Raw genomic sequence first — 21,287 nt, forward strand, 5'->3', positions numbered from 1 at the left:
ACTTATGTGAGAGGGACAGGGTTTGGAGGGATGATAGGCAGGCAAGGGGAACTCCTGATGACTTGGAGGGATATGGTTTGATTGACAGGGATTATCCCTATGCCCAGGGGAGCTGTTCTGATGTCAGTCTGTCTCCAGTCACGCCTACTGGGGGCAGTTGGTTAGCAGTCATGTGGTAGGGCTAACAGCTAAACTAATGAAGCTAATGAATGTTAGCGGTTAGCAGTCATGTGCTAGGGCTAACAGCTAAGCTAATGAGGCTAATGAATGTTAGAGGTTATCAGTCATGTGCTCGGGCTAAGAGCTAAGCTAACAATGCCACTGGCCATGACAACATCCCTCCAAATTCCTCAGAGACTCAGCAGCCGCCATCACCCCAGTCATCACACACATAATAAACCTCTCCATAAAACAGGGACACGTCCCTAAGGACTTTAAAATTGCAAGAGTGACCCCCCTGCACAAAAAGGGCAGCAAATTAGACCCAGGCAACTACCGCCCTGTTTATATTCTTACCTCCATCTCGAAAGTCATGGAAGAAATAGTCTACGAACAGGTCGAAAAGTACCTAGCGGAAAAAAAATCGAATCTACGAATTCCAATCTGGCTTCAGAACATCCCACTCCACTGACCCATGCCTTATCTATTTGAACGACCACATCAAACAAGAGGTGAACGCGGGCAAATACTGCGGCATGGTCATGCTGGACCTACAAAAGGCTTTTGCCACTGTCAATCACTCCATTCTGATTGACAAGCTAAAAGCAATTGGTTTTGATAGTCTATCAGTGAGCTGGATGCAATCCTAACTGGAGGGGAGAGAACAGATGGTGGAGGTAAACGGTACCCTATCCCCCCCCCCCCCCCCCCCTCAGTGAGCTGTGGTGTTCCACAAGGAAGCATACTGTTCCTAATTTATGCAAATGACATGTCAGCTTGAGACTGCAACTTGTTCTTGTTCGCGGACGACTCAGCCCTGCTGGTCTCTGACAAGAACAAGTTACAGGTTGAAAAAACCCTCAGCTCAGAACTCGGCAGAATCTGCACATGGCTCGCTGATAACAAACTATCATTACACCTGGGTAAAACAGGGTCCATTCTCTTCGGATCAAATAACAAACTCAGCAAGACCGACGGCTTCTCAGTTACAGTGGGTGACAATATTGTCACAAGGAAAGATGAAATTACATACCTAGGTTCCATCTTGGAGGCAAATCTTTCCTGTGACAAAATGGCATCCAAAGTAATCAAAAAAGTCAACCAATGAACTAGATTCTTGTACCGGATCTCCTCTCTGGTAAACAAGAATACCCTGAAGACTCTGGCAGGAGCACTCATTCAAGGGTACTACGACTATGCTTGCAGCTCATGGTACCAAAGCACCTCAAATGCGCTAAAAACAAGATTACAAACATCACAAAACAAACTGGTCAGACTACTACTTGACCTTACTCCTAGAACCCACCTCATCCCTGCCCACTTTGACTACCTAGGATGGCTTAGAGTAGATGACAGAGTACAGCAACTTGCAATGGGCCTGGTCTACAAGATACACTACACGACTAAGGTACCCATGTACATGTCAAAATACTTCCCAAAGGTCAGTGAATACCACGATCACAACACCAGAGGGAGCTCCACAAATCATGTTAAACCCAGATTCTGCTCAAACAATGGACTAAACACGTTTAGCAATTATGCCACATCAATGTGGAACGCCCTACCCAAAGCTGTAAAGGAATATGAATCACTACCCACTTTCAAAACCACTCTCAAAGAGCACCTACGGAGGACTGCAATTCGAAACTGGCCCCTGTAAATGTCCTAACCCAACCCCGTCCAATGTACAGTAAATGTCCTAACCCAATAATACACGAGAGCCTCTTCTTGGAACTAGTGTTGTCACGATACTGGAATTTCGAACTTCGATACGATACCTTGAAAAGTATCGATATTCTATACCATTTTCGATACCACAGGGAAAAAGGTTCAATCTTAAAATGTAAAAAAATAAGAAAAAAAAGATAAATATATATATATATATTTTTAATAAATCTTGCTTTTGTTGCTGGTTGATTCTCCTCAGCTTCTCTCTGGTACTATACGAGAAGATAAATATAACACTTTTAAAACCCTTTGTTTATCTTTAGATCACACATATAAAAATAACTAAATGATATAATCTTAGAAATTAAGTAAAGTTAATAGTACTGCGTGTTAAGCATAACAGATTGATTGCAAATTGTATTAACAGATTGCAGAATGGGTACAATACAGTACAGCTCAATAAACACAATTGTTAAGGGGATGCAGACCAGAGAAAGACTTTTGTCTTGTTTACATCAGGGTCCCCCATTTTCAATTCATCATATATGACTTTTAAATTTTTTTATTTATCAAATTTAATTTATTACCTTTTTTCAACTGCAAAGTAAAACTTTGTCAACATGTTTTATCTAATAAAATAAAGTTCAGTCTGTTCATCTCACTTCAATAATTTTTATTGCAGAACATGGTATTTTCTCAAGCAGACAGATGTAAACGCTGTAATCTGTGTCGCATGTTCCAACTTAACTGAATGCACATGCGTGTGTGTGTGGACTACTGTACTATTACAGGTATTGAAATGAACAATGCAACTTCCTTATACAAAAAAAAAAAATAATAATGAATAATTAAATATCAATATTGCGGGAAATGAGTATTGAAACCGTTTTAAATATTCAGAATCGATATGTATCGAAAAATCGATATTTTTTACAACACTACTTGGAACCAAGTATGGTTTCGTCGATATTCCAATGATCAGTTGTACAGTTTCCCCCACCCCGCCTACCCACCCCCCCCCACCCACCTCCAATGTACAGTCCCCCCCCCCCCCTAGCCAACCTCCTCCAATGTACAGTTTCTACGTCAAATGTATATACTCTCTTTTTTAGACTCTTTTTGTATCACAAACAGTACTGTATTTGTAAATCTGGTATGTCATAAATGTATAGATGTAGCAGTACTGTCTATCTGTATGTCATGTATGTCATATATGTTATGATGAATTGAAAATGGGGGACCCTGATGTAAACAAGACGAAAGTCTTTCTCTGGTCTGCATCTCATTAACAATTGTGTGTATTGAGCCGTACTGTATTGTACCCATTCTGCAATATGTTAATAAAGTTTTCAATCAATCAATCAAAGCTAATGAGCGGTAGTGGTGAGGCCCCCGAGCACTTCATTCATGCAGCACTAATTGAAACCAGCTCAATTGCTGTTGCTCCGTGACATTGCTTAGCTAGCGTATTAGAAAGGATTTATCCGTTCCGGTTCATGGAGGTATCTGGTCCTCGCCTCCCTCTGTGTGGACCCCCTTCTAATGCAAAGACGCGGTCTCAGGAGAGGTGGATTAGAGCCGAGGGGTCGGGTGGGAGATAAGGTGCCATTTCAACCACCCTGCCCAGTGCCCACATGTTAACACACGTACAAACGAAGGTACAGTGGCGTGATTTTTAAACGTAGCCTATGTGTGCGAAGACGCTCTCTGATTGGCTAGCCGCGTACAGCGAAGACCCTCTCTGATTGGTTTAGCGCCGAAGGGTCTCTTCCGCCTAACCCTAACCTTAACCCTAACCTTAACCTTAACCCTAACTCTAAGCATAACCCACTTTGAAAGAGGGCCAAAGCATAACCACTTTGAAGCAGAGAATATATATGTACAAGGCGGAAGAGACCCTTCGGAGCTAAACCAATCAGAGAGGGTCTTCGCTGTAGCCAATCAGAGAGCGTCTTCGCACACATATGCTATGGAAAAAAATCACGTGGTACAGTGGCTTGACTGCTTGCACATTTTGTTGGGCTACAACAAAACATAAAAAATATATTTTAAAAGTTATTTTAAATTAATTACATATTTTTTTTAATTATGTCTGTGTCCTATACAGTGTTGGGACTAACGCGTTACAAAGTAACGCGTTACAGAAACGAAGTTACTTTTTGCCGCAACTAGTACTCTAACGCATTACTTTTGAAATTCAGTAACGCTACTTACGTTACTGAATGGTTTGTTAGTTTGTTACTGCGTTCTTTTTATGTGGATTCATAGCGAGCGTCCTTATTTCGCCTGCGTTTGTTTTGTTTACTGTAGACTGAAAGGCGCTATATAAAACGAAGTATTATTATTATTATTTCTCTCCGTAGCCTCATTCTGTTTTCGCACTTCTGATTGGCCACTGACGTTCTGAAAGAAATAGGCGCTCTCTACAGTAAACAACAAGAGGACGCTCGCTATGAATCTACATAATAAGAACGCAGTAATAATAACGAACTAACAAACCATTTAGCAACTACTTTAGAGATAATTAATATACAACATGGAAACGAGATAAAGAACATGTTTGAAGGGCTGCTGGAGTCAACTGGACTAACGTTACATCTCGACCACCGCAGACTGGTGACGGTGAGTGCAATGTGTTCACTGAAACTCAAGATCAACGGATTTTGACTGTACGAAATCTGCCAGGGAATCTCATAATACTAATCAAACAATATAAATATAGTCCTTTCATGCACAATTGATATCCTAACTATTCTAACGTTGCAATGCTTTGATAACAACGCTGCAAGATGGTTATGAATGAATTAATGAATGGATGAATGAATGAAAACTTTATTTAACAGATTGCAGAATGGGTACAATACAGTACGGCTCAATACATACAATTGTTAAGGGGATGCAGACCTGAGAAAGACGTTTGTCTTGTTTCCATCAGGGTCCCCCATTTTCAATTCATATAGACATTTATGACATACACAACATACATGACATTTATGGCATAGGGACATATAGGTATTTAGTACTGATACATTTGTGACATAAGCGGTATTCAAATATACAGTACTGTTACCCCTAGATCCTGACAGAGTATATACATATGATGGGGAGGGGACTGTACATTAGGAGGGGGTGGGTGGGTGGGAGAGAAATATACATACAGCGGGGAGGGAATATATAATGAAACGCTCTAGACCACATTGCTTAGCAGAGTTCGGTGATGTGAATGGAAACTGTCAAGTTGATCAACCGATTTTGAGTATATGGGGCATGGGACTTGAGCAATTTATTTTTTTTATAAATAACTAAATAGTTACTTTTCACAGTAACTCATTACTTTTGGGTGTAAGTAACTAGTACAGTAACGAAGTTACTTTGAAATGAAGTAACTAGTAAAGTAACTGAGTTACTATTTTTCAGTAACTAGCACAACACTGGTCCTATATAGGGTATTCCATTATGTTTCATCTAATTATGTTGCATGGATGGACCAACCTGGTTACCAACTGAGCGGATACTGCATTTACTTACAATGTTTACGTTGCATGCCTATTCATAACTGCATATGGACAAAAATGAATTATCCAAACATGGTTTATGTTTGTTGCATGTCTGTATGTGTGTGCATCTTGTTTCAAGGCATTTGTTCTGTCTCTTGCTGGCAATACTCACCCCCTGTTTTTTCAGCTCCTCCTTCAACGGAGCCAGACTGCACTTCTTCCCCAGCATACAGCTGTACCACCTGCAGAACAGACAGTGTGTTTAACTCTTGTTCCCCAGCATACAGCTGTACCACCTGCAGAACAGACAGTGTGTTTAACTCTTGTTCCCCAGCATACAGCTGTACCACCTGCAGAACAGACAGTGTGTTTAACTCTTGTTCCCCAGCATACAGCTGTACCACCTGCAGAACAGACAGTGTGTTTAACTCTTGTTCCCCAGCATACAGCTGTACCACCTGCAGCACAGACAGTGTGTTTAACTCTTGTTCCCCAGCATACAGCTGTACCACCTGCAGAACAGACAGTGTGTTTAACTCTTGTTCCCCAGCATACAGCTGTACCACCTGCAGAACAGACAGTGTGTTTAACTCTTGTTCCCCAGCATACAGCTGTACCACCTGCAGAACAGACAGTGTGTTTAACTCTTGTTCCCCAGCATACAGCTGTACCACCTGCAGAACAGACAGTGTGTTTAACTCTTGGGTGGCGTTTCGCGTTTCTGTTACTCCAATCCAATGTCCACAGGGCTGGTGGACGACACGTGCAACATTATTGAGATTTGAAAACAATAAAGCCATACCAATTTATGTAAAAATACTTAACATAATTCACTTTCTCATTTACAAGCAATCTGGGGGTGGGGGGTGCACAGTGTGACAGAGAGAGATATAACAGAGAGACAGATAGATGAGAGTAGAGACACATAGAAATAGACAGAGGAAATAAGACAGATAAATAGAACAGACACATAGATAGATGAAAGATGGAGATAAGAGAAGGTGACAGATATATAACAGATAGACAGAGAGACATGAGAGAAGGTGACAGATATAACACAGATAGACATAGAGACATGAGTAGAGATAGAGATAAATAGACAGAGATAGAGAAAGAGACAGATAGATAGAACAGAGACAGAGACACAGATAAATATATGAGAGTAGAGTGAGAGACATATAAATAGACAGAGATATAGAGAAAGAGACAGAGATAGAAAGAGACACAGATATATAACAGAGAGATACACACATAGAGGAGAGTAGAGAGAGATATAGAGACAGAGGGCAGATAGAGAGAAAGTAGGGAAGGGTTTTCAGGTTGAACTCCTAATTAAAACACAAGAGAGCTAAGGAAACAATAGGGTCCGTCAGAGCACAGCTGAGGAAGCATTGCTTTGAAGTGGTTCCCTAAATCAATAATCTGCTCTGAAATAAAGAGATGATCAATACCAGGCCTATAGAGGAGCTGGCTGGGGAGAAGAAGCACAGTGGGGAGTCAATATTGGAAGAAAACTGATCAATTCTTCTCAGTCTTGTCAGATGCTGCGCGCTAGCTTGTGAGCCATGGGTTTTTCTTTTGTCTTTTTGAAAAACTGAGGGACCCTGTTACAGGGCAAAGTCAGTATCTTAACACATACTGTATTACCGTAATTCCTCTAATAGTAACCCCGGCTTGTATTTGTTTCAACTGTAGCGGGTACCAGGCTTGTATTAGGAGGAGGCCTGTATAAGAGGGAGGCCTATATTTCAAATTTTCAAACGGATCATAATGAATAAATCAACATTTTGTGTCAGTTTGAACCCAGTAAAATGTACTGGGTTCATTTATTGAAACCAAGTACTGTATGAAATAGTAAACAGTGCAATTACAGGTGGTCACTGGTCATTTCAACGTTTTCAAAGTGAAATCAAGTAACTAGCTCAGTATGCAGCTCAGTATATTAGTAACCCGGCTTGTATTAGGAGGCCGGCTTATAATTGCTTAGCTCAAGAGCGCACCCGGCCATTAATAGTGACCCGGCTTGTATTTGAGACCCGGTTACTATTAGAGGAATTACGGTATGTGCTATATGGGGATGCATACTGATACTGGTATGACATATCAGGCTGATACCAAGCTAAAACTGATATATGATAAATAGATTGATAGGGATTAGATGCAGTCCAGAGAAAACAACCAATCTAGATATTTCAAGATTCTATGCTTTACATCTGCGTAATCTCGGGGAGATGCACAACATTTTGAGATGACAATCGATTCAGATATAATAAAGCGAGTCTTTATTACAAACGGATAGAAAAATATTTAACCTCTTAACACGCAAAGGCCGTATACGACGATTTGCCGGCCGATGCCCGACGCCACTTTGGCGACCTCTAGCGGCTCGGGTGTGCATATTTTATAATACAATATATATATATCGAATTAAAGCCACATTTGTTGCCTGTCGATCCGTTCAGCGGTTCTCGAGTTACATGCCGATATGTGAGGTGTGCGCCAAAGTCTTTAGCAGACTTTAAAACATTTTCGAATACCACTCCCGAAGTTCTAGCTCCGTCAATCATTTGGACAGGGTTGTAACCAATGAGTGTGGCTTTCCAATGATACCCCACGTGGGGATGAGCGAATCAGGGATCTAGGTGAAAAGTCACGAGCGACAACAGGAAGTAAAAAATGTGCCGAATGCATTGGAGTCTATGAGAAAATGGAAACCGGCAGACCTTTTTTTTCCTCATATTTTACCAAAATCGCTCTATATCACTCATTTATGAACGGATTTTTATGGAATTTGGACATTTACTACACAAGACTTCAAGCTATGGACCCAGGGTGTTTTTCAGCCATAACAATTGTTTTGGAAATATACTTTTGGATATTGCAACTACTACAGAAAAACTTGAGTAACAAGTTTTTCTACAACTCAAGTTCAGACCTATGTTACTCTATTTCATTAGCACTAAAAGTGAATTATATATATATATTTTTTTTTAATCTACTTTTTCTCCCCATTTTCTATTTTTCTCCCATCCCAATTTCGTATTATCCAATTCTACCCTCCCCTGTCTCGAACGTTGTTAGACCATGCCTCCCACTGGGCGGCTGCAATGTGGACCAAGCCTTGCACAGATCACCCCTGTCATCCTTCTCCACCCGGCCTGCACTCTCTTCTTCACCTCCCTACCACAGTCCCCATTACTTTGGACTGTTGACCCCAAGTACTTAAACTCATCCACTTTTGGTACCTCTACTCCTTGCATCATCACCACCCCTCCATCTTCCTTCCCATTCACACACATATACTCGATCTGAGATGTGCATGATAAATGAGAATTAAATTCAAAATAAGTTTGAAAAAAAATTAGGCAAAGATAAAGGAAGACCAATTACTTTGTACATAAGAACCCCTGTTTGATACTTGTTGACCTCATAAATTGTGAGTAGTTGCAGTTGTTTAAATAATGGTTTGGTTGGGGCTAAATAAGAAGAGTTGGTTGCAATTCTTACAAAGGATTTCTGAGTTCTATGGATTGTTTGTAAGTAAGATGGGTAAGTGCTGGCCCAAATTATATTGCAGTAAGAGATGTGAGGATAAATTAAACTGTAATACAAAGTTAGTAATGTGCTCTTTTTTTAACCCTTTTTATAATGCCCAACGATTTTGAAACCTTCTTGCAAACAATTTCACAATGATTCTTAAAGCAGAGTTTCTCATCGATATTGACACCTAAGAATTTCACTGATGAAACTTGTGCAAGTTCATTGTTATCGATACAAATCTTGGTTCCGTCTGAAATGTTTTAGTTCTTATTTCTAAAAATAATGAATTCGTTTTTTTTTTTACATTGAGTGATAACTTGTTTAACTGAAACCAATAGGAAAAATTAATGAGTCCAGAATTTGCTTCATCAATAAGGGAATCAAAATTCTTGTCAGTGACGAAGAGATTTGTGTCATCAGCAAATAATATAGGTGACAAACTGGATGCATTTGCAAGATCATTCACATAATTAATTTCCAAGTGTGGTATTTGTGTTTGGAATTCATTGCTGTCAACTCTCAATATGAGATCCAAAGATCTGTCACTATCAGTGAAGCAAGCCATCATTAGGCTGAAAAACCAAAACAAACCCATCAGAGAGATAGCAAAAATATTAGGTGTGGCCAAATCAACCGTTTGGTGCATTCCTATATATATATATAATAAGATGCTTTATTGTGGATAGGACAGCTTGGAAATTTGGAGAGAGATGGGGAGGACATGCAGCACATCCTAAATAAACATCCAAACCTACAGCCACGCCCAAATAGTTACAATTCCAATCTCTAGCGTTTTATGTTTACCCTGTATCTTCCCGAGTAGATTCTGAGTAATTATTTAAGCATGGATGTCACCTAGATGTAAAAAAACATATCACACATTGTAACTGAGGGGTACAATTCCCTGACTGTATTGATAAGTATGGTATCATTAAACCACTACCGCTTTATGTACTTTAACTACTGGCCACACAGTACATGATATAGATATGATGAACACTTTCCCACCATGAAACCAAGTCCACACAAATGTATAAATCGAATATTTAATATATAGCAAAGGGTATATACAATGTTCACTTAATGACATTTATGATTTGAATGCACTTGTAAGGCAAATGAGTATTCGTAGGCAAATCAACATTGAATGTCCAATCTCTGGTTACGCAGGAAGCAAATATACAACCTGGTTCTTTAGGGAACTATAGCGATGGTACTTAAATGATTATAGCTGGATACACTAAAGGGGGTCCCGCTGGTTGTAAGTCAGTAGGGGGGGGGGTTAGGAGAGCCGCTGGCGATATCCCATCTGGCCAACGATTTCTTGGGAGAATTCAGAGTGCTGAACACGGTGCCCACAGAACCTTGGTCCACAGATGAATACAGTTGGGCCCTCTTGTAGACGGTAGCTGCCGGTCCACAACGAAGAGACGTGAGGCGACCTCACTCGAGGTAGAGCGCCGTCTCACCTGGACTCCTCTCGGGGGGTAGTTCCAACACTCACCAGTGTTGGCTGTTATCCATGGCATAAATCAAAGCACCCAAAGCAAGTAGATAATCCAAGCCGTGTAGGGCTCGCCGTCGTCCGGGTAAGGTAATCCAATGTGCAGGTCCACTCGTCCTGGCCCAGAACTCCTCGGATGAAAGCACCACACGTGGTCTGCCCAGCCTGGTTAAGACTCTAGATAACGCGAGGAAACGATGGGGGTACTACTCACTGTATAACTCTAACCGAACGATGCACCATACATAATAGACTATTATTAACTTAATAGAAATACGTCCCACTCGACGGTATAGTGCCAAACTATGACAATTCAACTATTAATCCACACGATGTCTCAATGCCATTCTGAGGCCAAGTTGACCATACTGCACCACACGTGTATCGTGGGTGAGGCTTAACGTCTTGCCACTAGGTTGGAGGGTAAAGAACTAAGGGCTAAGGGACTAAAAAGAAGGTTCTACTTTACTTGCGCCATATATATATGCGCTGTGAACAAATAGTACCATTCGTATTTCGCCAGACGTATTCCTACGCGGAACCGGGGCTAGTAACGACATGTTCGTCGGCACGATTGAACTTGAACCAAGGGGCTTGGCTGCTGGCGCCAAGTTCTTGTCCAATGAGAGAATGAAACTATTATGGGCTGTTAGTAGACTAAAGGGATATTCAGTGTATATGTACAAGGAATATACAAGGGATATCAAACGATATACAAATACTATTAAATATATATCCATAAATAAATATATATATTCGGTTTAATCTGATCCTTCACAACAGCCGCCCCCTAATTAGTCCCACCTAATTAGCTAAGCAGAGACAGATTAACCGCACTGTCTACCACTCAAGGTCCGCTGTAAGGGTCAGTCAACTCACAAAGTCATGGGGTCATGGTCGTCATCGATAGTGTCTGGGAGTCTAGGCAGTTCTATTAGCCTCGCCACGGGTCGTGTGTAAGTTCGCCCTTGGACGAGCACTTCAGCTGCTCGGACCTTGCCATCGGCACCGGTGATCACTTTGCTTATGCGGCCAGCCGGCCACATAGCTCTGGGTAGTGACTGGTCGATAATCATGACGACTGTTCCTTCTGTCAAATTGTCTCTCTCTTTTACCCACTTCTGGCGGGTCTGTAGAGACGGTAGGTAGTGGAGTAGAAAGCTGTTCCAAAACTTGTCAGCTAGTACTTGACTGTACCTCCACATTCTTCGGCCGTTCGCTTCTTCAGGCCTGTACATTGTCTGGGGTAGCGCGGGGTCCAGCCGCTCCATCAAGAGTGTGTTGGGGGTGACTGGGTCGACATCTGCTATATCACTGGAGACGTAGCCGAGGGACTTGGAGTTCAATACTCCCTCGATCTCCGTGAGGACTGTCATTAGGACTTCTTCCGCTACAGTCTGGGCCCCAAGCACGGCGTACAGGGCTGTCTTTATAGAACGTACTTCTCGTTCCCAGGTTCCACCGAAGTGGGGTGCGTTCGGGGGATTAAACTGGAAGTCAATCTGGGATGGAGCGAGGTGGGTCTTAAGTTCTGGGCCCATAGCTTGGAAGCTCTCTCTCAGCTCTCTTTCTCCGCCTTTGAAGTTTGTCCCGTGATCAGACAACAATGTAGACGGTTTTCCTTTCCGCGATGTGAATCTTCGGAAGGCCATAAGGAATGAGTCTGTGCTCATGGTTGGAAGGAGTTCGATATGTATCGCTCTGGTGGTCATGCATTTGAATACAATACCCCACCGCTTCTCGGTTCCTCTTCCTTTCTTTATATACAACGGGCCAAAACAGTCCATGCCTGTGGAGTGGAATGGCTTGTCGCCGAGTCGGAGGCGACAGGGAGTTGTAGGTCAGCCATCCGGGGTATGCTGGGCTGCGCGCGCCACTTTCGGCAGTCTAGACAGGTTCGCTGGAAGCGTCGCACTGCTTCTCTTCCTTGAAGTATCCAATAGCGACGTCTGATCTCCGCGAAGACTCTCTCTGCTCCTGCGTGGTGTACATCCTCGTCGTATTTCTTTATGATCAGCTCTGTGACCTTGTGTCGGCTGTTCAAGACTATCGGGTACTTAACGTCATCCGGTAGATCGGGGGCTCTCCGCAGACGACCACCCACTCTGATGAGATTATGGGCGTCGCTCTCGGGTGCCAGGTGGAGCAATCTGCTGTCTGATGGGACGGGCTTTCCTCCCTGTAGACAGTCTAGCTCGTCGGGGAACGAGTCTCTCTGGGCTCGTTGTAGTAGAAGAAGTTCTGCTTCTTCGTAGTCAGCTGCTGAAATGTCGGCAGTGGGCTGAATCTCTGGGTGGTGCCGCAGAAATGTCTTTAGTTGCGCACTCTGTAGGGTGAGGCAATCATCTATGTTGGGGTCTGTGGAGGCGACTGTGCTCAGTCCACAGAACATAGGTTTCTTGTTCTCAGCCTCCTCTTTACTCGCTTCCCGTGGGGTGGGCGTAGGCCACTCTTCTTCCGGGAGCTTGAGGAACTCTGGTCCGTCACTGTAGATGTTGCGACGGGTGAGGTCATCTAGGGACATTCCCCGGGTGATGACGTCAGCTGGGTTGTGTTTGGTGTCCACATACCGCCAGCTCGCTGCTTCTGTTAACTCTTGAATCTCGGTGACTCCCACGAAGACTTTGTATCTGCATGAATCAGACTTGATCCATGCGAGTACTGTCGTGGAATCTGACCACAAGATTGTTCTGTGCACCGGTATGGTGAGTTCACGTTGGATTAACGTGGCTAGATGCGCTCCTGCTAGGGCTGCGCAGAGCTCTAGACGCGGGATAGATTGTTGCTTTCGTGGGGCTATTCTTGAGCGAGCCAGGATGAAAGCGGTGTGTATCTCTCCTCCCTTCTCTTGGGCACGCAAGTAGGCCACTGATCCATAGGCTACTTCGGAGGCGTCGCTGAAGACGTGTAGATCCATCTTGCATGTCTCTGGCCTCACTGTGGGTGGGAAGTAGCTGCGGCGTATATTGACGCCTGGGAGTGAGCAGAGTTCCGTCTCCCACTCTCTCCATGTGGAGGCAAGGGGTGCGGGTATTGGGTCGTCCCAGCCCTGGTCCTTGTCCCATAGTGCTCGTACAATCATCTTTGCCCTGGTGGTGTAAGGTAGAATACATCCCAACGGGTCATATTGTCTGGCGAGTGTTCTGTACACACTCCGTCTGGTGGTCGGTATCGCCGTCGACCTTCCCTGCTCCGTGGTCAGGGGTTTGTGTCTATAGTGGAGCGAGTCTGTTTTGAAGCGCCAGACTAGTCCTAGTGTCATTTCTTGGGCTTCTCCTGGGATGGTCGCCATCCAGGTCTCGCTGCTGGCAGCCTTGTCCGCGGGGGAGAGGCTGCGCAATACGTGCGGGTCGCTGCTGGCCCACTGCCTGAGATCAAAGCCGCCTTTGATCAGAGAGGCGCGTAGCTTGAGTAGGAGAGCCTCGGCTTCTTCTTGAGTCGAAACGCTTTGTAAACAGTTGTCCACGTAGAAACTGTTCTTCACACTGTGTCGGACCTCTTTAATGTCAATCTTTGTCACGTGTCCCGCTGTGATTAGCTTCTCAATCTCAGCGCGGTACACACTCTCTTGAGCGGGGTCTTTGGCTAGGCGCCGCTCTGTGTTCAATAGATACCGCTCCGTAGCTTCTTTCGTGGCGTGAAAGGTGGGCATTCCCTCTCGCCTCAGGAGTGGAGTTGCATATCTCATCACTCCGCCGACTGTGACTCTCTTTGTCCCTTGCTCGAGGAGGTTTATGGCGTAAATGTCTTCTTTAGAACGAATGTCTTTCTTTTCGTTCTTAAAGGGCATTGTCTCTAGTGTCCATAGCCTCTCGACATGCTGCAGGAGAGTGGTGTCTTCTTCTGTCACTCTGGAGTGGAGGCAGCTAGTGGCTGCTGTTCGGTTGAGAGATTTAGCGAGGGGGCCTTGTAGTGTCCATCCTAGGCGGGTCTCGACTGCTGCAGGACAGCCTCGGGGTCCTGTATGGACCCGGTCTATCGGGACTATGAGGTCCGCATGGTCGGAGCCTATCAGCAGGGTCGGGGTGGCGCCGTCTATGAGCGGGATAGGTAGTTGACGCAGGTGCACATATTTATCCATCAGCTTGGCGATGGGGTAGGTGTACTGTGATAGTCCTATTTCTTGGCTGGTGAAAGCATTTGTAATCCTATACCGTCGCTCTGGCTGCCCGCTTGCTGCGATAGTGAAGGAGACATGCTCGCCTTTTATCGTCTTTAAATCTCTTCTTATTGTCCGAATCGTCATTTGGTTCTCGCTCCCCCGCAGTCCCAGCTGGGCCGCGGCGGACGCGAGCAGAAGGGTCTTCTCTGACCCGTCATCAAGGACGGCGTAAGTGTCCATGACTTTATCTTGGTAGCTCAATGTTACACGGACTACCTTTAAGAGCACTTGGGCGCCGCTGCTGCTGGCGGGGTCAATGTACATGACACTTGCCTTGGTGCTGCTCGATGGTGCAGGTGCAGGCTTTCTTCTGTTACTGTCGTGTAGGACATCTAGGTGGGCTCCGTCACACCGACTGCACCTCTTCTTTAGGCGGCACTCGGCTGCCATGTGACTGCGCGCACATCGGTAACAGCGCCTGTTGGACTTTATCCATTGACTCACTTCTTCTGCATTCATCTTGGTGAACAGGTCGCATTGTGACAGCCAGTGTTCCTTCTCGCAGTACGGGCACACCATCTTCCACTTCTCTTTCCTCGAGGGGGTACTGTGGTTCTTACTGCTCGGTACTGATTCTGATTGGTGCATGACAGTCACCGATCGTCTTCCATCGTTTATTCTCCTGGGTCCCTCTCTGGAGCTTGGTGTGCTCCGCACGAACGTATCCAGTCGTAAGCTGCTGACTTCTCTCGCCAGGAAGTCGGCTAGATCGAGGAGGGATGGTTCGGGACCGTTAGGATCACGGTGGTCTCTCTGCCGCCTAAAGCGCTCTTGTCTGGCGGGTGGCAGCTTCTCTAAAATCCTTTCGACGTTAGAGTTGGCGTATAGCTTGTGCATACCCTTTTCTCGTTGCGCTCCCAGCATCCCTACCAGGGACTGCACTTTTATAGACAGGTCGTCTAATGAGCGATTGTCTGTTGCTGGGGGTAGGCGGTCAATATGCCTTATCTCTTGGATTACGTAATCCCATATACGTCCATATCTCTGGTCCAGCGCTGCTAGAGCCGCGGTGTATGGGGTCGTAGAGGTGGCATAGGCTAGCGCTATATTGTGCGCTCGGGGTACTTTCAGGTGCTTCAGTAATATTGCATACTTGTGACGTTCATCAACGACATCCACCATCATTGTCTCTAAGCACATTCGGAGCTCCGTGTACTGTGCCCGATTCTCATGGGTGAAGTCTGGGATGGTCGGTGTGGCAATGTATGACGCCGTGGATGGCTGATACACCGGCGAGCGTTGGGGGAGAGGCCTCCTAGGCGAGTCTCCTCTTGCGCCTCTCTGTGGGCTGGTACCGGCAGGGTACCATGGCCCGCTGGTCCAGGTGCTATTCCTCGGGGCTGGTCGTGCGTCGTGCTCACCCGTGAATAGAGTCGGGGGTCTGTAGCGCAGCGCCGCGGGGGTATAGCCTGGGCTGTACTGGACCTCCTGGTCCGGTGGAGTACTGTGCTGTCGTCGGGCTTGGTTCTCCTCCTCTCCCTCTTCTTCTTCTATCAGGTCTTCTAGATCCTGTAGTCGTTTATTTAGCTTCTCCGCAGTGTATGCTGCTCCTTCCTTGTAGCTGGGTCTCGCTTGGACCGGTCGGGGAAGGGGGTCTGCGGGGGGTATAGGCTTGGTCTGTTGGTCAAGTTCAGGGTCGCTTGCTCGGTTAGGAGACGCTGCCCTTGACTGTTGTCTCGACGAGTTCCTTGAACCCCTGGCGGAGGGAGAGGGTGTTGCCTTGAGGATCAGCTGCTCCATTAGTTGCGCTTGTAGCTTGTCGCGCTCGGCTTGTAGTCTGTCGCGCTCGGTTTCGCGCTGGATGAGAGCGAGGTCGCGCTCTGCTTCTCTTTGGGCACCGGCAGCGGCACGCTGGGTGTCTGCTCGGTCTCTTGCCATATTCTCTTCCGTCTGAAGGCGTCTCATCTCCAGGCGTATGTGCTCTTCTTCGCTCCGTTGCTGTGTCTGGAGTCGATCGCGTTCACCCTGAAGTCGATCGCGTTCACCCTGGAGTCGATCGCGTTCGGTAGAGGCTGTCAGGCTGACGAGGAACGCCTGTGATAGCATCCTCTCCGCTTCGCTGGGGGAAGACGGTTGTAGAGGTGAGCCGCTCCTGGCGGTACTCGTTGGGGAGTCCTGGAGCTCTATTTCCTCGGCGCTCTCCTCCTCTTCTTCCGTGCAGAGTTCTCTCTCTGTAGGGTTGTCTTCCTCCCGGGGCTGGTCGGGGACTACTTCTTCGGTATTGGCGGGGGGTAAAGGCATGTCAGCTCCCTCCTGATCCCCACCGTGAGCTTGGTCAGTTACATTAGAACCCACTAGGGCCTCTGTGGTCGGGGTAACCTGGTCGTTAAGGTCAAACATAATTTTACTTTCTACTTTTACCGCGTTTACCGTTTGTCGAAGGCTAGGTAGTTGACTGACAGCGTAATCCTCTAAGTACGGAGGTGGCTGTCGTCTGCGCCGCGGGCGTTCTACGTTAGGAGGACCGTTTCGTGGAGTGTTCATCATAGGCCATTTCAATATTAATAACACTATATTAATATTACACTAGTTACCATCCGGCTCGAAGGACCAATTGTAACTGAGGGGTACAATTCCCTGACTGTATTGATAAGTATGGTATCATTAAACCACTACCGCTTTATGTACTTTAACTACTGGCCACACAGTACATGATATAGATATGATGAACACTTTCCCACCATGAAACCAAGTCCACACAAATGTATAAATCGAATATTTAATATATAGCAAAGGGTATATACAACGTTCACTTAATGACATTTATGATTTGAATGCACTTGTAAGGCAAATGAGTATTCGTAGGCAAATCAACATTGAATGTCCAATCTCTGGTTACGCAGGAAGCAAATATACAACCTGGTTCTTTAGGGAACTATAGCGATGGTACTTAAATGATTATAGCTGGATACACTAAAGGGGGTCCCGCTGGTTGTAAGTCAGTAGGGGGGGGGGGGGGGGGGGTTAGGAGAGCCGCTGGCGATATCCCATCTGGCCAACGATTTCTTGCGAGAATTCAGAGTGCTGAACACGGTGCCCACAGAACCTTGGTCCACAGATGAATACAGTTGGGCCCTCTTGTAGACGGTAGCTGCCGGTCCACAACGAAGAGACGTGAGGCGACCTCACTCGGGGTAGAGCGCCGTCTCACCTGGACTCCTCTCGGGGGGTAGTTCCAACACTCACCAGTGTTGGCTGTTATCCATGGCATAAATCAAAGCACCCAAAGCAAGTAGATAATCCAAGCCGTGTAGGGCTCGCCGTCGTCCGGGTAAGGTAATCCAATGTGCAGGTCCACTCGTCCTGGCCCAGAACTCCTCGGATGAAAGCACCACACGTGGTCTGCCCAGCCTGGTTAAGACTCTAGATAACGCGAGGAAACAATGGGGGTACTACTCACTGTATAACTCTAACCGAACGATGCACCATACATAATAGACTATTATTAACTTAATAGAAATACGTCCCACTCGACGGTATAGTGCCAAACTATGACAATTCAACTATTAATCCACACGATGTCTCAATGCCATTCTGAGGCCAAGTTGACCATACTGCACCACACGTGTATCGTGGGTGAGGCTTAACGTCTTGCCACTAGGTTGGAGGGTAAAGAACTAAGGGCTAAGGGACTAAAAAGAAGGTTCTACTTTACTTGCGCCATATATATATGCGCTGTGAACAAATAGTACCATTCGTATTTCGCCAGACGTATTCCTACGCGGAACCGGGGCTAGTAACGACATGTTCGTCGGCACGATTGAACTTGAACCAAGGGGCTTGGCTGCTGGCGCCAAGTTCTTGTCCAATGAGAGAATGAAACTATTATGGGCTGTTAGTAGACTAAAGGGATATTCAGTGTATATGTACAAGGAATATACAAGGGATATCAAACGATATACAAATACTATTAAATATATATCCATAAATAAATATATATATTCGGTTTAATCTGATCCTTCACAACACACATCAAATAAAATGCTAGGTACAATAGATATACAGTGAATTGTCTGATTCAATGCCTTACATTTAAACCTGTAACAATCATGACAGCATTACAATCACAGAGGTCAGGTTGACAGTGTCTTCGTCAGACAGATAAGGATGTTCGTCAATAGAGGGGGAAGGTTATCTGGCTGGGAAAGCATGAAACAGGCCTAGCTGGAGACGTGCCTGCAGGGGGAGAAGGCGTGTGAGGGGTGTTTAAGCCTTGAAATAACTCTAAAATGTTAATAATGTATTTAGATCCATCAATCAATGACCTGATTGAGGTATGTATCACCCACTTCCTAAAAACAGAGATAATCACAATCATAGAGCTCTGTATGATGAGGTATGGATCACCCTCTTCCTAAAGAACAGAGACAATCCCAATCAAGTACAACTATGGAAGTTAATAAATATTATAATAAAATATTGATTTGAGGGGTTGATCTTATCAATTATGTATGTGTCTGCATAGGTTCCCATATGTTTTTATGTAGTGGATGTTTCTAACACCTGGCTACAAAAGGCATGCTCCCCTCTTGAGGATAATAAAGTTTAATTTAATTGAACTGAAACGTCTCCAAAGTCAGTCAGATCCCATCCCACCCATATTTACCCATGTCTCTTTTCAAATGAGCTCCTTGTGATTCAAGGCGCATGATTACAATCATAATACCAGAGATGCTGATTATCATATCAATGGCAGTGAGCACTTAGCAGAGGGCAAACTGAATAGGCCATCTCATAGTCATCTCCTGACTATGGTATAGGGCTCTAGATGTGTGTTTTTCTATCTCTGTCTGGGTGTGCATGTGTGTTGTATTGGTAACCAAAGTGGCCCGCCCCCAGTCTGGCAGTAATTCCAGTTCAGTGTTGCTAGAGAGGGAGGGGAGGGGTCTCAGAGGACCAATCAGAGAAGCTGGCTTCGGTTTCCACGGACACCTGGCGGCTTTGGCGTCCCACCATGCATTCGGGAGTGACAGCCGGCTACGGCTGCCTTGGCCACGAACCCAAACCTGACATCACAGGGGGGAAGGGGGAGAGAAGAAGAGGAGCGGAAGAGAGACATCCTCCCCAGTGGCATACACTGTGTGCAAAGAGCAACACACAGCTACACAAGAAGACACAGGTGTTACCCATGCAGGGGAAGCACTCAGCTAGGGCTGCAACGATTAGTCGACATAATCGACGACGTCGATTATAAAAAATCGTTGACGAGAAATTGTTGCGTCGATTAGTCATTAAAAAAAAAAAAAAAAAATTTATTTAATTTTTTTTTTGCACTACCTATCTTTGTGAGAGTGGCTTCTCAGGGTTCCAGACAACATCATAACATGATGATCCCATAGCAAATTTTGGACATTGAAAACATTGTTCCCCTGCAGGAGATGATGATCAGACTAGACACACAATACATTACACACGCACTCCTCTCACTCACACACAGCGATCAGAGTAAGACACACACATACACACTCCTCTCACTCACACACAGCGATCAGAGTAAGACACACACACATTCACACTCCTCTCACTCACACACAGCGATCAGAGTAAGACACACACATACACACTCCTCTCACTCACACACAGCGATCAGAGTAAGACACACACACATTCACACTCCTCTCTCTCTCACACACAGCGATCAGAGTAAGACACACACACATTCACACTCCTCTCACTCACACACAGCGATCAGAGTAAGACACACACACATACACAAATTACACAGTACACACCTCTCACTCACAGCGATCAGAGTAAGACACACACACAAATTACACAGTACACACACTCCTCTCACTCACACAGCGATCAGAGTAAGACACACACACATACACACACACACGGACTCCTCTCACACACAGCAAACAAAAGTTATTTAAAGTACACTTCCACTTTAATTTGTATTATTTAATTTATTTATCTTGTTATGAGTGATTGCTGTATTGTTCTTCAAATACATTTTCATTTAAAGTGGCTTAAAGATCCAAAATCAAATGTTTCATGAGTCATTATTTTAATTTGCTATGGGATCATCATGTTATGATGTTGTTGTTTGGTCCTGACAAGAGTCTCAAAGTCTGGGGTGATGGTAGACAAGCAACTCTGAGGTCATGCTCAATGTCCAATCTGTTCCTCTGCTCTGTCTTCAGCTGGACCAGAGCTGAGAAGCCACTTTCACAAAGATAGGCAATTAAAAAAAAAAAAAAAAAAAAAAAAAGAAAAAAAAAAAAATTTGTTGTTGTTGTTGTTTACATTGGTTTTCGATTAGTCGACTAATCGAAAAGATTATCGGCAGATTAGTCGACTACCAAATTAGTCATTAGTTTCAGCCCTACACTCAGCTCTCCACTGAAACACACGACTGCATCCAGAGCACACACTCCTACAGATGACAATCATCTGTGTGAACAGACACACACACACATGCAGGGTATATATAGAAGGCACAAACACACAGTCCCAGCAGCGGGCCCAGGTGTCTAATCATCTCTAATAGCACCTCTCCTTTCCTCCCAGTCTCAGTGTCTCACTCCCCTCCCCTGCTGACAGCCTGGGTGATGGGGTGAGGAGTGTGGGTGTGTATGTGGGGTGGTAATATCAAGGGCTTTGGAACCACACAGCTGTTCCCTGCGGCCATTTGGATACGGCATAGAGGAGACTGTGTTCCAACTAGTTACACCAACAATAGAGGAGACTGTGTTCCAACTAGATACACCAACAATAGAGGAGACTGTGTTCAACTAGTTACACCAACAAT

The 21,287-nt window shown here is 45.1% G+C and overlaps 1 protein-coding gene across 2 annotated transcripts in view; it reads right to left on the reverse strand.

Annotated features, from left to right (window-relative positions):
- Positions 1–21,287, reverse strand: part of mettl16 (methyltransferase 16, N6-methyladenosine) — a 187,463-nt gene that overhangs the window by 59,755 nt on the left and 106,421 nt on the right. For both annotated transcript variants that reach the window (XM_084318519.1, XM_084318518.1), the window contains exon 7: positions 5,497–5,566. In XM_084318519.1, the coding sequence (XP_084174645.1) occupies positions 5,497–5,566 (70 nt within the window). The remainder of the gene's footprint in view (positions 1–5,496; positions 5,567–21,287) is intronic.

This window comes from Notolepis coatsorum (assembly GCF_963971535.1).
Source record: "Notolepis coatsorum genome assembly, chromosome: 1".
Lineage (NCBI taxonomy): Eukaryota > Metazoa > Chordata > Actinopteri > Aulopiformes > Paralepididae > Notolepis > Notolepis coatsorum.